Source organism: Oratosquilla oratoria, chromosome 2, assembly GCF_046742065.1.
Source record: "Oratosquilla oratoria isolate Oo_2021 chromosome 2, ASM4674206v1, whole genome shotgun sequence".
In the NCBI taxonomy this organism is placed as follows: Eukaryota; Metazoa; Arthropoda; class Malacostraca; order Stomatopoda; family Squillidae; genus Oratosquilla; species Oratosquilla oratoria.
Window position 1 is genome coordinate 44197913 of NC_134778.1, and position 15085 is coordinate 44212997.

At 39.5% G+C, this 15085-nt stretch overlaps 1 protein-coding gene across 2 annotated transcripts in view; it reads right to left on the reverse strand.

Annotated features, from left to right (window-relative positions):
- The window catches only part of Vps13B (vacuolar protein sorting 13B), an 88202-nt gene that overhangs the window by 36288 nt on the left and 36829 nt on the right, over positions 1-15085 (reverse strand). For both annotated transcript variants that reach the window (XM_076208121.1, XM_076208112.1), the window contains exons 14-20: positions 8926-9120; positions 8447-8597; positions 7729-7863; positions 4508-5359; positions 4011-4150; positions 3050-3202; positions 39-258 (exon numbers count right to left, since the gene is read on the reverse strand). In XM_076208121.1, coding sequence (XP_076064236.1) covers positions 39-258; positions 3050-3202; positions 4011-4150; positions 4508-5359; positions 7729-7863; positions 8447-8597; positions 8926-9120 — 1846 coding nt within the window. The remainder of the gene's footprint in view (positions 1-38; positions 259-3049; positions 3203-4010; positions 4151-4507; positions 5360-7728; positions 7864-8446; positions 8598-8925; positions 9121-15085) is intronic.

A 15085-nucleotide genomic window follows, 5' to 3' on the forward strand; every position in this document is an offset into this window, starting at 1 on the left:
CTTGGTTCACTACCACCCTTCAAACAAAAATATTTCACCTTTTTCTTCTTCCACATCAACGTCTGCCATCAGTGGAGTATTTGGCTCTGAACTGCAGTTGGGTGCACCCGTCTGTGTTCCATGTGCCGAACCGTGAGTGTTGACTCCCTGACCACCAGCTGCCTGTGAATGGCTCTGTGGCTGTGCCGGGTGTGTCCCTGATATCCCTTCCACCAAATTACTAGCACTTGGAGCAGGAGTAGACACTGTAGATGGTGGCTGTATTGAATAAAAACCAATCAATCAATCAATCCATTGCCCCTGGTCTCTTTTGCAGAAGACCTGCAACCTCCAAGAAACCAGCAACAGCCTCAGGGAAGGATGAAGTCACTTAGAAAATAGATAATGTGTAATAAGATAAATAGTAATAAATAATTAATAGAATAAATAAAATAGATAATACAATATAATATACATACATATACCAAAGGCTTTTCCCCCCTTACACGGGGGGGTAGCCAAAAAGAAAAGGCATAGAAATCACTCCCACCCATTTCATTTCCCATATATTCCACTCCCCTCCACCCTCCTCCCTCCCTCCTATCTTGGCACCTCCTGGATGACGGGTCATCCCTGCATCCTGTCCACTGCCCTGGGTCAGAAGCAGTGTCGCAAAGCACAGCACATCCACAGCAAGGCTGCTTCATAAATTTGGTGACCCCCCCTCTCCGTCCCCTCATGCAGAAAAGGAGAAGACGGGGAGAAATCCCTTCAGGCTGCATCAAATTTGTTCTCATACATATTTCCTCACCCCCCATCCCCCACCCACTCCCCCTCATGCATCACAGCCTCATCCATACACAACCCTTCTCCATTCACCCCTATCTTCTGTCTTCTCCCGTCCTTCCTCTACAGACATTCCTCTCTTTATAAAGCCCCTTTCACCCCATCCATCCAACTCATCCTAGGACGCCCCCTCATATTCACTCCTTCCACCTCCGCCTTCCACACTTCTTTTACTAATCTTTCTTCACTCATTCTTTCCATGTGTCCAAACCATCCTAATACTCTTTCATCAACCCTATCTCCCAGCTCCCTTTCCACCCGTTCTCCTCCTCACCTCCTCATTTCTCACTCTATCTAGCCTAGTAACCCCATCATACTTCTCAGACATTTCATCTCAAACACATTCAAACTCCTTCTCTCTTCTTCTCTCATGTTCCATGTTTCTGCCCCATACATTAGATAAGCTTTCAAGTGATGATAAAGGTCATGTCTGATTAAACTGCAGCCCTCCAATAAAGTGTGGGACAAATACTCCCTGGGTCACAATGTGGTTTCCATGCATCTTACAAAACCAGTGGCATGATCTTTTGTGCAAGACAGCTGCAAGTGAAAAGTTGAAAACAACAGAAACCCCTCTTCATGGTTTTCTATGACTTGGAAAAAGTATTTGATCATGTTCCAAGAGCTGCAATGTGGAGGGTCCTCAGCTGTTTTGGATGTCCAGACAACTACATCTCACTGGTTTGAGCCCTGCATGAAAATATCTCAAGCCAAGTGCTCCACCAAGGCAAGCTATCAGCAGTTTGATATCACATGTGGGCTGTTGTTAAACAAGGCTGCGTCCTGGCCCTCACACTCTTCACCCTATATCTCACTGCAATGATGTACGAGATTCCTGTTAACAACCCAGGCATTGATATAAGGTACTGACTTGACAGCACACTGTTCAACCTACCTAAACTCCGATCCAGACACTTGACCACCACCAAGACCATTGCTAAACTCTAATGAATGGATGACAATACTGCTCTCAGCCAATCACCTGACAATCTTCAACAATCAGTGGATAACTTTGCCGATGCCTATCATTGTTTTGGTATGAGTGTAAACATCCAGAAAACTAAAGTCCTGGCACAACCAGTTCCAACAACACCCCTGCCAGATTTTGACATCACCATTGCTGGAACATAATTAGAACAAGTAGTCCATTTCTCATATTTTGGCAGCATTCTTACCAACATATGTAGAACACTGCGTTGGAGCTGCCCATGTTGCTTTTGGGAAACTGCATCACCAAGTCTTTAACAACAAGGACTTCAACCAGAAAACAAAACTAAAGGGCTACAATACCATTTTTGTCTCCACCCTCCTACACGGCTGTGAAATGTGGACACTCTACTGCAGAGATCTGACGAAGCTCAAGTGATTTCAACAAAAATTTTTGATCTATCCTAAATATTAAATGGGATAACTATGTCACCTACAATGTCCTCTCCCATGCCTGAAGCCAAAGCATGGAAGATACAATCACGAGGCATTGACTCTGCTGGTCCGGACATGTTGCAAGGATGCCAGAAACAAGGCTCCCCTGGCAAATCCTCTTCAGCAAGCTGGCTAAGGAAAGCCACCACTGTGGTTGTCCCCTTAATAGATACAAGTCCAGTTGAAATCCACCTTCAGATCAACTGTAATTAATCCAGAGACCTAGGAAGTAGCTGCAAGCAGTCACAACACTGGCACAACACCATCATGACTGGAACTGAAATGTTTGAAAACATGCAAGAACAGAAAGTCAAGGAAAAATGGCAACACAGAAGGCAACAACCTGCTGCTCCTTGTCCTCCTCCAGCCATCCAGTGTCCACAATGTCCCAGAAGATTCCACACCATAATTGGACTTGTCAGCCATCTCGGACACCATCCATAAGAAGAGATGAAACACAGTATCATTAGACATAATGTTTCACTGCCACCGCCATCTTCAATAAGGAAGGGGTTAACCTACCTTGACTAATCCTTTCTCAATTGAAGGCTATTCAGTCTTCCATTCTGACTGCTGCCAAACTATTTTACTCATTTCTAATGACACCTTTTTAGTCAGGACAGATTCAATGGCAAACACTAAAAAACACTGGTAGGCCATATCAAATTACAAATGTAATAACCTATTTCTTTAATCTAAACTGATGAAAATTAATAGACTATGCTGTGGTACCCAAAGGGAGGATTGAAAGTTCTGAACATTCATGAAAATTAAGATCAGTAAGTAGGAAGGTTCAACTCACAGCATCTCCTGGATCTGGCATGATCATTGTGATCAAATTGAGCACATTCTCGAGTACACTGATGTGAGCAGCCACCTGCGACTGGCTGCCACAAAAGTCTAGTGGGCTCATGTCAGTATGTATCACCACCCCAACCTGGTTCAATGTTGGACCCTGAAAGCAGAGACAGTTTTATTGATACTATATCATAATAAACTTTCTCTATACAGACTAGACTATGACTTCATATAATCTATTTCTTTTTGTGAGCATGGGGGAGACCTCTTCATCCTCTTGATGGACTCCCATAACTAAGAAAACAAACACCAACAGTAGACTCACAAATTCACAACAGTTTCATCTATCAGTCTGCATTTACTCAGGCTTAAAAAATATTGAAAGCTTTGACATCTGTGCACAATATCATGTACTAGCTAGTTTAATTTTGGAAAAAGCAAGGTTCTAAATTCTATCTATAATATAGAGACATGACACATGACAGTGGACTGATTAAGTTTATCTGACAGGTGATACTGAAAAAACTGCAGAGCAGTCACTTGTTGAGATGAGTGATAAATTAAAATATTAATTAAATACTGAAGAGTAAAGCTATGTAGAAATGTTAAAATGAGAACAGTAATTAAAGGTATATATTTTTGGGCAATACTGTAGGGTGCATATTCCAATCTTGGATGGATTAAGATCTAATTTTCTTCATCATTTCTTCATCCATGTCATGAAAAATCATCTTCATTTTCTTCAGCAATTAGTAATCTCTCCCATATTCTTGCTGATATGTTTGTCAAGTGACAGATTGTCCTTTATGAGCTCTTCCAGACCTTTTGTAAATAAAGCAGCCCTGCTGTGGATGTGCAGTGTCTTACTGCATTGCTTCTGACTCAGGCAGTGAGCAGGAGACAGGGATGACCCTTCATCCACAAAGAGCTAAGGAGAGAAAAACAGAACAAAAAAATAATATTACCTGGTGTTTTGTAGTAATTGCTAAAGTTGCTGTAGTGTTCACAGGCTTTAGTATCATGAGCTTTACATGGGCACCTGAGCCCTGCAGACTATACATACTGAAGTTATTCATACTCAGAGACCAAGGAAGCTTGTCCCGCTCTGAAAAAGAAATATACTTATCATTTTAGATATCCTTTAGAGTAACTTAGCATTAACATTATAGTGTATTACATATCTGTGTGTCTTCTACAAGAGACACCTGGGGCAATGGACTGATTGATTGATTACATATCCTATGCTCCTTAATGCCCCTCCTACTCTTTACCACAATCTTAATGGCATAGAATTCTGTGTGAAAAACAAAAAACAACAAAATATTGGGATCTGAGAAACTAAAATAAAAGAATATAAATGGCATATACTTTATATAAAATCATTTCAAATTCTTTCTTTTAAAACTAATAGCCAACAATTAATTTCCTGGAAGTGAAAGAAAAACTTAAAAAGAAATCTTACCTGAAGTCCACACATCAACTGGCAAGATGACAGGAACATCATGAACATTATGTAAGAGACTCTGTTTCTGTGCTGCATTACTCAACACCAAGTGAGGGAGACATGCAATAATGGTGTCTCCTAGATGAGATCTTTCACTTCTGGTTAGGTAAGTCCGATGGACAGCATTGACCAGACCTGTTTCCGATGTTATGCTTAACGGGGAAGTAGAGAAACACAAAGTTGTAGTATCCAGGTCAATGTGAATAAGTAGACGACTGATAATGGGGTACAAGTCAATAAATGTTTCCTTCCACATTTGAGGTTCTTTTTCCACGTTAGCACTCTGCTGGGAGAAAAGCAGCCCCCAACTTCCTGTTTTTGCCTCAGAAAATGTCGTTGTTGAGGATTCAACTTTTGTAACTTCTGACTCCGATTCAGAGGCACCCTTCACTGGCACAGGAATACCACGCACATCACAAATCTTCTTCAAGTATATCCGGTCTAGTAACTCATCCCCCTCTAACTTTCTTGGTGAATACTTCAGCCATTTGAGAATTTGGGGATCAAACAAAATGGCTACTTTTTTCATCCCCACTGCTAGAATACATGGCACACTTTCATCACTGAAATTTCTTGGATACTGACACGAATATTTGACAAGCTTGTCAGATACGGATACAGTTTCAGGGAGAAGAATCTCAAGGCCCATTTTGTCTTCTGGTCCAGAAAGGAAAAGACATGACATGCCTCCAGTGGGTTTGTGCAGAGCCATGGATATTCCACCAATGGTGCCCATTGTAGCATTAAGAGAAGGTGTTTGACACAGTTTCATTTCTACAGCACTGATGATCACTTCCAGAGATCCATACTCTGAAAAATAAAAGTAAAAATAATAGATATATAATTAATACCATTAACCTTTACAATACAATGACACCTACATAGACGTTACATGAGGATGCCAGCGTCAGCATCCTGATTATATTTATTTTGTAGTTGTAGCTGTAGGATGGGAGGAAATAGAAGAAAGGTTAGTGAGTAGTGGGATGAGGAAGCGTGGAAGGTTGTAGAAGAGAGGAAGCGAGTATTCACAGATTGGTTACCAAATAGGACAAGAGAATCACATGATAGATACAAAGAAAAGAGAAGAAAAGTAAAGTATAAGATAAAGGAGGCAAAGAGGAGAGCAGATGTGAAATGGGGTAAGAGTATAATGGAAAATTTTGAAAGTAATAAAAAGATGTTTTGGAAAGAAATTAAGAGAGGAAGAGGAGGCGAATCAAGTAGAGAAGAAAAGGTAAAAGGTGCAGATGGAGAGATGATAATGGAAGAGAAAGCAGTAAGAGAAGAATGGGTAAAGTATTTTAGGGAATTGATAAATGTGAAGGAGGATAGGGAGGGAGAAGTAGTTGCAGTGGGAAGAGCTAAGAAAATGACTGTGATAGTGAGGAAAATGGAGGAGAAATAAGGAAATACATGGTGAAGGCAGTTGTTAAGATGATGAGAGCAGGTAAGGCACCTGGGTTGGATGGGTGTCATGCAGAATGTCTAAAAAAAAAAGGAGGTACAGTGATGGTGGACTGGCTGGTGAGGTTATTTAATGTTTGTTTAAGAGAAGGTAGAGTGTCGGAGGACTGGAGGAGTGCCTGTATAGTTCCACTTTACAAGGGAAAAGGGGACAAGTGTGAGTGTAGTAGTTTCAGAGGGATCAGTTTGTTAAGTGCAGTTGGGAGGGTTTATGGGAGAGTCTTGATTGAGAGAATTAGGAGAGGAACAGAGGGAGTAATTGGTGAGGAACAGTGTGGGTTTAGGGCAGGTAGTGGTTTCATGGATCAGATTTTTGTGGTAAGACGGATATGTGAGAAAGCTTTAGGAAATATATATATACAGTATATATATATATTACAGGTGAAAAATGTAATCACACATTTGTCAATAACGTAGAAACCACTGTTGGAGTAGAAAAGACTGGAAACGGGGAATCTATATATTTCGATTGCAAACTGCAATCCTCTTCAGTATCTACTGAAGAGGATTGCAGTTTGCAATCGAAATATATAGATTCCCCGTTTCCAGTCTTTTCTACTCCAACAGTGGTTTCTACGTTATATATATATATATATATATATATATATATATATATCAAGGGCATTTTCCCCCTTACAAGAGAGGTAGCCAAAGTCAAAAGGCATAATTCCACTCCCACCCATTCCATGCCCACTCCCTTCCTCTCATCCCTATATCTTATTAACCACTTCGGTACAATGATGCCCATGTAGGCATCATGGGGTGCAAGTGGGTACACGAGGATGCCGGCATTAGCATCTTGATTATATATCTTTTTGTAGTTGTACATGAGTTACCCCTGGATTCTGTGAACTGGTTTGATCACATTTTCTTTTCTGTGTTTATTATTACTATGAGTAAAAGAGAATGAGTAATACAGCAGTGACTTTATATTTTATATATACATATATATATTGAAGAATTCTTCCCCCTTACAAGGGAGGTAGCCAAAAAACAAAGGCATAAAATCCTTTCTCACCCATTCCATCCCCACATACTCCACTCCTATCCACCCCCTCCCTCCCTCCCTCTTATCTTGGCTTCTCCTGGATGACAAGTCATCCTTGCATCTTGCCCACTGCCCTGGGTCAGAAGCTGTGCAGCAAGACACAGCACATCCACAGCAAGGATGCTTCATTAAATCAGCAACCCCTGCTCTCCATCCTCTCATGTAGAAATGTAGAAGATAGGAGAAATCCCTTTGGACTGCGTCAATTTATTTTTCACACATACTCCCTCACCCCCATCCCCCCACCCACTCCCTTTCATGCATCATAGCATCATCCATACACAGCCATTCTCCACCCACCCCTATCTTCTGCCTTTTCCCTTCCTTGCTTAACAGACATTCCCCTCTTTCCCAATGACCCTTTTGCTCCATCCATCCATCTCATCCTTGGTTGCCCCCTCATGTTTACTCCTTCCACCTCTGCCTTCCACACCTCTTTTACTAATCTTTCTTTACTCATTCTTTCCATGTGTCCAAACCATCCCAATACTCTTTCACCAACCCTAACTCCCTTTTCACCCCCGTTCTCCTCCTTGAGTAATGTGTTGCATTGCATATATAACAGCCAATTCTGTGTGCGAGAATTTTACTCATACTGAAGTGGCTAAGTAAATGGAAAAGAATATTTCTTCACACAGGGCAGATGTTATGTAATGATACTTACTATTAGCTGCAAGAGCATCTTGTACTAAAGTGTCCTGATGGAGGTGCTCTGGTTGTGGGTTTGGGGTTGTCCAAGACATCAAAAGAGTATGCAGGAGAAATACTTGTGGCACACTCACCCGTACACTAAAACTATCTGCCAATGGAATTTCATCTCATTTAAGTACAATGATCTAACATAAAAAACATACAGCCAAGTCTTCCACTTGAATATGCATACAGTTACATACTTTGTCTTCATATTACATACTTAACAAGATCCAAAACATTCTCTCCAATTTCAAAAACATCTTACATCAAACATTAAAGATTGTGCTTACTGCCATGTACATTTTCTACATACAATTGTCATACACTGTTCATAACCCATTTCTACAAATATCTCAATAATATTGCAGTGTCCATTTCTCTAGATTCTGCATTGCTATTGTTTCTCCCATCCTTTACATAGCAGCATCACACATGCTCTTTAGCTTAATATGTTAAAAAAAATTATGCAGCTATCTAATTGTATGGTTCTTCCTCCAGTGATAACTTTTAAAATTTTGTGAGTAGTAATTAATCTAATGTCTAACCCTGAATTACAGAAAATTATTACTCCTCTCTCAAGTGAAAGTATAATGTTCCAGTACAATGAGTGTTCCTTCAAGTTTGACTGACAGAAGTACAGCCTAGTGGTATAACAGTAATCAAAGTAGCAATGCATGATTTTTGCTTGCCTGATTGAATAAAAGCCTCCAATCTTGGTTGGTGAGGTGATGACCAATATGATGGCAGCAACAAAGACTTATAGTATAAGGATGGTGAAAATCCTTTGATAAGTGTAACTGATGAACCTTCATACTCCATCCCAAGGGACAAATTAAAAACCTGAAAGAGATTATACACAAAAATTTATACCATATCAGCACTTATGGTATCTAAAAAAACTAAATAATTTCTTTGTGTGTATCTAAAAACTAAAAAAAATTCTTAAAGAGTATCTAAAAAACTAAACAAATTTATAAGTCAATTGCAAGAAACAATTATTCAATCTGTCCATTCCTTCTGATTTTTGCTTTTCTCACAAAAGAAAACCCTGTCAATTGACAACATAAATGCCAAGTCAAAATAGCTGTCAGGTAATTTAAATTGGTGTCAAGTTTAGAACAGGCCAATGACAGAAAAATCCCACAGCTTTATGGGAAAACCCACATACCTTGAATGTAATGTGAGCATGACAATTATGCAGCATTGCAGACGATGGAGGTCTGAGCATGCAAGCAGCTGAAACCAGACGTTTTGGGTACATGCAGCGTGACCACTCGATTTCTATACGTGACAGCTTGAGTTTTGTGCTTGGCACAGGGAGAACACGTGCCATGTACAGGTCCTGACTGGCTTTCTGGTTTTTCTGAAGAGCAAATATTGTGCATTAGTAACTGAAATCAACTCCATTGGACATACACCACAAACCTAAATATTTCTTCCATGTATCTATAATGACCTATTGCAAATACAGTATTTACCTAATTGTAGTTTACAGGAAAGAAGTAATACTTGTTGGGTCCTGTTTCCTATTCTCTAATTTTCTAACAAACTTAGACTAAAATTCATGTACATTTCTAACTTAACCCCTTCCATATGATGACGCCTACATAGGCATCATGAAGTGTGGGTGAGTATATAAGGATGCCAACATTGGCATCTTGATTATATTTATTTTGTGGTTGTAACTGAGTGACCCCCATATTCTGTGAGCTGGCTTGATCATATCTTCTGTGGATATTAACATTCAGAGTGAAAGAGGCTAAGTAATAAAGCTGTAACTTTATATTTATATTGTCATGCATTGTTGAATTATCATACATAAGGCAGCTGATGCTGCCCGTGAGAATTTGAGTCATATTGAAGAGGTTAATCTATGTCTTTGATTTCCAATTATCATATTTACATATGAACTCATGTATCATTTGAGTTTGGGCTATATCACCTTCTAAGTTATTTTACATATTTATAAATCTACAGTGATACTTTGAGATACGAAATTAATTCATTCCATGACCACCATCATATATAAAAAAAAATCATAGCTCAAAACTTTTATTTTCATTTAAATTAATGGAAATATAATCAATCCATTCCAGTGATATGAAATTAGCCCAAAACAAACTTAAATTACACAAAACAAGCACAATTTATAGATAAATACATGAGTAATAATACACTATGATAAATGTTATTTATCATATCATACCAGAGAGACAGGTGATAGTGGCAAATGGAGGTGTGATCCAGGAGGAGGAGGGAAGGAGAGAGGGCAACGAGAGCCATGACACACACACATGTACAGTGGGTAATGATAAACACACAATTAAACATTATAAACACACACACATTTATACAAATGAAATAAAAATAACTAAGATTTTTTTCGATTTTTTTTTATGATTAAAAACAATGCTAAACTAATTTTTTGGGGCTTTTCAATTTAATTTTTTGGTCTTTTCAATTTTTATTCTTTTTTGGGGGGCTTTTCAATTTAATTTTTTATCATCACTTTCATTTTTGGCTCTTTTGGCCTCACCTTAATTACCTCCACTGGGTGGTCGCTTTAAGAGAAAATGATCAAGAGTGGTCTGTTTCTGCCTCTTTTTTAATGTTATAAAAGTGTGTAAGACAAATATCATTAAATAAGGCACTTGCTCTCCCTGTAGACAATTTCTCAGGGTGCTTTTCTCTACAAAATCAGAAACTTCTTGCCACTTGGCAAGGATATCATGAATTTCATGTGAAATAGCACCTCCTCTTCACTGCTGAGTTCCAGCATCACCTCCGAGTGGGTCATCTCCTGTAACTCCTTCAGATCCCCTGTCATCAGTTCTTTAGCATGCTCCTCAACAAGATCAGCAACATCTGCCTCACCTAACTCCAGCCCCATGGAACAACCAATGGACATGATCTCCTCCTCAACAGGTGGTTCTAGTGGCTGTTTGAATCCTTCAAAGTCTTGCTCTGAAACAACACCAGGCCATAGCTTTTTCAGGCCGAGTTCAAGGTTCTCCTGGTAACCCTTCGTCAGGAAAGATCTATGAGTCTTAGACAGATTATGTTGGAATGGTCTTTCCAAAATTCATGTAATGTTAGGTTGGTGTTTTCACTAACTTGAAAGCAATGTTTGAAGAGCTGCTTTGTGAACAGTTTCTTAAAATTAGAGATGACTTGTTGATCCATGGGCTGAAGGATAGATGTATTTGCGGGCATATACACAACATTTATGAATTTGAATTCATCTAAGATGTCATCCTCAAGGCCTGGACGATGACCAGGAGCATTATCCAAGAGAAGGAAACACTTAAGTGGGAGACCATTTTCCATTAAGTATTTCTTGACAGACAGCCGGGCCAAAAACTACCCGGTAAGTTCATCCACTCTATAAAAAACTGACAGGTCACCCATGCCTTACTATCTGCTCGCCACATAACTTGTAATTTGTCTTTCAAAACTTTATGAGCTTTAAAGGCCCTGCGGTTTTCAGAGTGGTACACAATTAACCCCTTCGATATGATGACACCTACATAGGTGTCATGAGGAGTAAGTGGGTACGCGAGGGTGCCGATGTCGGCGTCTTGATTATATTTATTGTAGTTGTACCTGCGTGACCCCCATACTCTGTAAACTGCCTTCATCATATTTTCTATAGTTATCAAAATTCACGGGTGAAAGAGAAAACGAGCAATACAGGGGTAACTTTATTTTTTATAATGTGAGTATTATGACGCAACATCGCACATCTGGCAGCTAATGCTGCCTGCGAGATTTTGGCCCGGAGTGAAGGGGTTAATGGCTTAACTTTACAGTTGCCACTAGCATTAGCACAAAGGGCAAGAGTAAGCCTATCTTTCATAGGCTTGTGGCCGGGTAGTCTCTTTTCATCCATGGTGATAAACATGCGCCTAGGCATTTTTTTCCAAAACAGCCCAGTTTCATCGCAGTGGAAAACTTGCTGCAGTATGTATCCTTCTTGAGCTACAATATATTCAAGTCTTTATAAAGTCTTCAGCTGTCTTAACATCTGCACTGGATGCTTCTCCACGCCTAATTACAGAGTGAATGCCAGTTTGTGTTTTAAAATTTTCAAACCATCCACAACTGCCTTTAAATTCCTCACCAACAGTACCTTCTGATGGTTCTCACTTCTTCTTAGCTGCATCACATTTAAGGTCTTGGAATATAGCAATATCCTTTTCTGAGATTATTGTTTCTGTAAGTCACCAGCCAACTCCTTCTCCTTAATCCATATTAAAAGTAGGCACTCCATCTCATTATGTAGGTCTGTAAGCTTTGAAATAATGGTGATGTCTTTGGAAGGCTGCACCTTTTTTATTGTATCTTTCTGCTTAATGATCATGGATATTGTTGATGCATTGCATCTATATTTTTTGGCTAAGTCACTCACCCACACACCACACTCATGTTTTGCAGTTACTGTATTTCATATTCTATCTCCATCAAGATTTTTTTTTTTTTTTCACTATCCTTTTCCTTACCTTTAGGACCCATGGTTATGCACAAAAATCAAAATGATAATACACAAAACAGGCACAAACACGACAAACAAACAGTGAAGATGTAAACAAGAAGACCACACACAAACAGAAGAGCCAGGAATTGTCAGGAACTGAGCGAACAGTCTGCCACCTACCACTGGTATTTCAAATTATCGTGCATCACCACATCGTATCTTTAATTTTTTGTAGTATGTTAGGGCATAAATTTTCAAAAAAATTTCATCGTATCTCAAATTTTTCGTATGTTAGGGCAATCATATCTCAAGGTATCACTGTATATGGAAAACTGTATTTCTTCATATCCTTTTGACATGTGGTCTTTATTTACTTCCATGACCTCTTAAAGCCCTCCCATCTTTAATCAGGAGATCTCTTCTATCAATACAATCTATCCCCTTTAGTGACCTAAACACTGTAAGCATGTCACCTCTTTCTCTTTAATCTTTTAGAATTGGTAGACCCAGTACTTTTAGTCTTTCCTCGTATGGTTTATCTGCCATGTTGGGGACCAGTTTGGTTGTTGCCCTTTGTATTCTCTCAATCTTACTTATATCCTTCACTCTGTATAAGGACCATACTACTGACTCATATTCCAGTCTTAGACATATCATAGTTTTGACGAGTTTTTTCATCATCTCTTCATCCATATAATGGAATACCACTTTAATCTTCTGCAGTAGTCCATGTCTCTCCCACAATCCTGTTGATATGTCTGTCAGGTGACAGGTTGTCTTTTATAAACACTCCCAAGTCTTTATCTTTTGCTTTTGTAATGTGTTCACTTCCCATGGAATAATTTAAGGATGGCCTTTTGCCACTATTACCCATTTCCAGTACTTTGCATTTTTTAGTATTGAACTTTATTTCCCATTCTTGGCTCCATGCAAAAATAGTATTTTGATCTTTCTGCAATATTCTACCATCCTCCTCATTTTTCATTCTTCTCATAATTTTTGTATTATCTGCAAACATGTTGGCATAGCTTGTTGGTCCTTCCATCATTTCATTACATAGACAAGAAACGTTATTGGTGCAAGGTTCAGTGCTTGTACCAATTATATTTCTTGTGCACTGGTACATAGTCATTTGATGAAACATTTCTTCCTTATATATAGGATGACTTGACATTAACTTTCAAACAATAGAGTGTGAGGACTGGAATGACCCTTCATCCACAAAGTCCAGAGATGGAAAGGAAGTGAAATGGGTTTTGTGTGAAGTGTGGGTTTTGTTTTGGCCACCCCCCTTACAAGGGGAATAGATCCTAATCATCTAATATATGTATTTACCTAGCTGTATTATACGGGAAAGGAGCTATGCTCGTGGTGACCCATCTTTGTATCTTTTGGCATCAAGTTTTTTCTTATGTATTTACCTAGTTGTATTTACCAGTTGTATTTTACAGGAAGAGAGCGATGCTCGTAGTGACCCACTTTTGTATCTTTCCGCATCCAGTTTGTTCTTAAAATCTTGTATAGTTTTAGCACTCACTGTTTCCTCATTCAGTTTGTTCCAGATATCGATCACTCTGTATGGTAAGCTATTCTTTTTCAGATCTCTTCTGTAACTATCTTTCTTAAGTTTCTTCTTGTGTCCTCTTGTTTTTCTTCTGTCCCACTTTAGTAAGTCGTCTCTATCAAGAATTTCCATCCCTTTCATAATTCTGTAGATGGTTAGCAAATCACCTCTTTCTCTTCTTTGTTCCAGGGTTGGTAGATTTAGTTTATCCAATCTTTGTTCATATGTCAAATTAGAGTGTGTTAGTGCAATCTTTGTCATTGCTCTTTGAATTCTTTCTAGTTTGTTTTTTTAGAACTAGGTGTCCATAGTGTCGCAGCATATTCCAATTTTGGTCTTATCAGTGTAACTAATATTTTCTTTACCATTTCTTCATCCATGTAGTCAAAGGCTACTTTCATTGATCTTAATAAGTTAAAAGTTTCTCTGACTAATTTGTTGACATGTTTGTCTGGTGTCATGTCATTTGAGATAGGTCACTTTCCAAGTTGACTCTTTTAACTTCCTTTGTACCAATTTTATATTGACCTGATATTCTATTTTTACATACATACATACATACATATACCAAGGCTTTTTCCCCCTTCCAAGGGAGGTAGCCAAAAAGGGAAAGGCATAAAAACACTCCCACCTATTTCATCCCTAAATACACTCCACACCCCTCCCACCCTTCCTCTCATCTGAGCACCTCCTGGATGACGGGTCATCCCTGCACCCTGCCCACCGCCCTGGGTCAGAAGCAGTGTCGCAAGACACAGTACATCCACAGCGAGGCCGCTTCATTTAATCGGCGACCCCCCCTCTCCGTCCCCCTTTGCATATAAGGCGAGGACGGGGAGAAATCCCTTCGGGCTGCGTCAAAATTTACTCACACATACTACCCCACCCCCCACTTCCCCGCCCATTCCTCCTCATGCAGTCACAACATCATCCATATACAACCATTCTCCACTCACCTCTGTCTTCCGTCCTCTCCCTTCCTTCCTCAACAGACATTCCCCTCTTCCCCAAAGCCCCCTTCACCCCATCCATCCACCTCATCCTAGGACGTCCCCTCATGTTCACTCCCTCCACATCTGCCTTCCATACCTCTTTTACTAGTCTTTCTTCACTCATTCTTTCCATGTGTCCAAACCATCCTAATATTCTTTCATCAACCCTATCTCCCAAATCCTTTTTCACCCCTGTTCTCCTCCTCACCTCCTCATTTCTCACTCTATCTAGCCTAGTAACCCCCACCATACTTCTCAGACACCTCATCTCAAACACATTTAAACTCCTTCTCTCTTC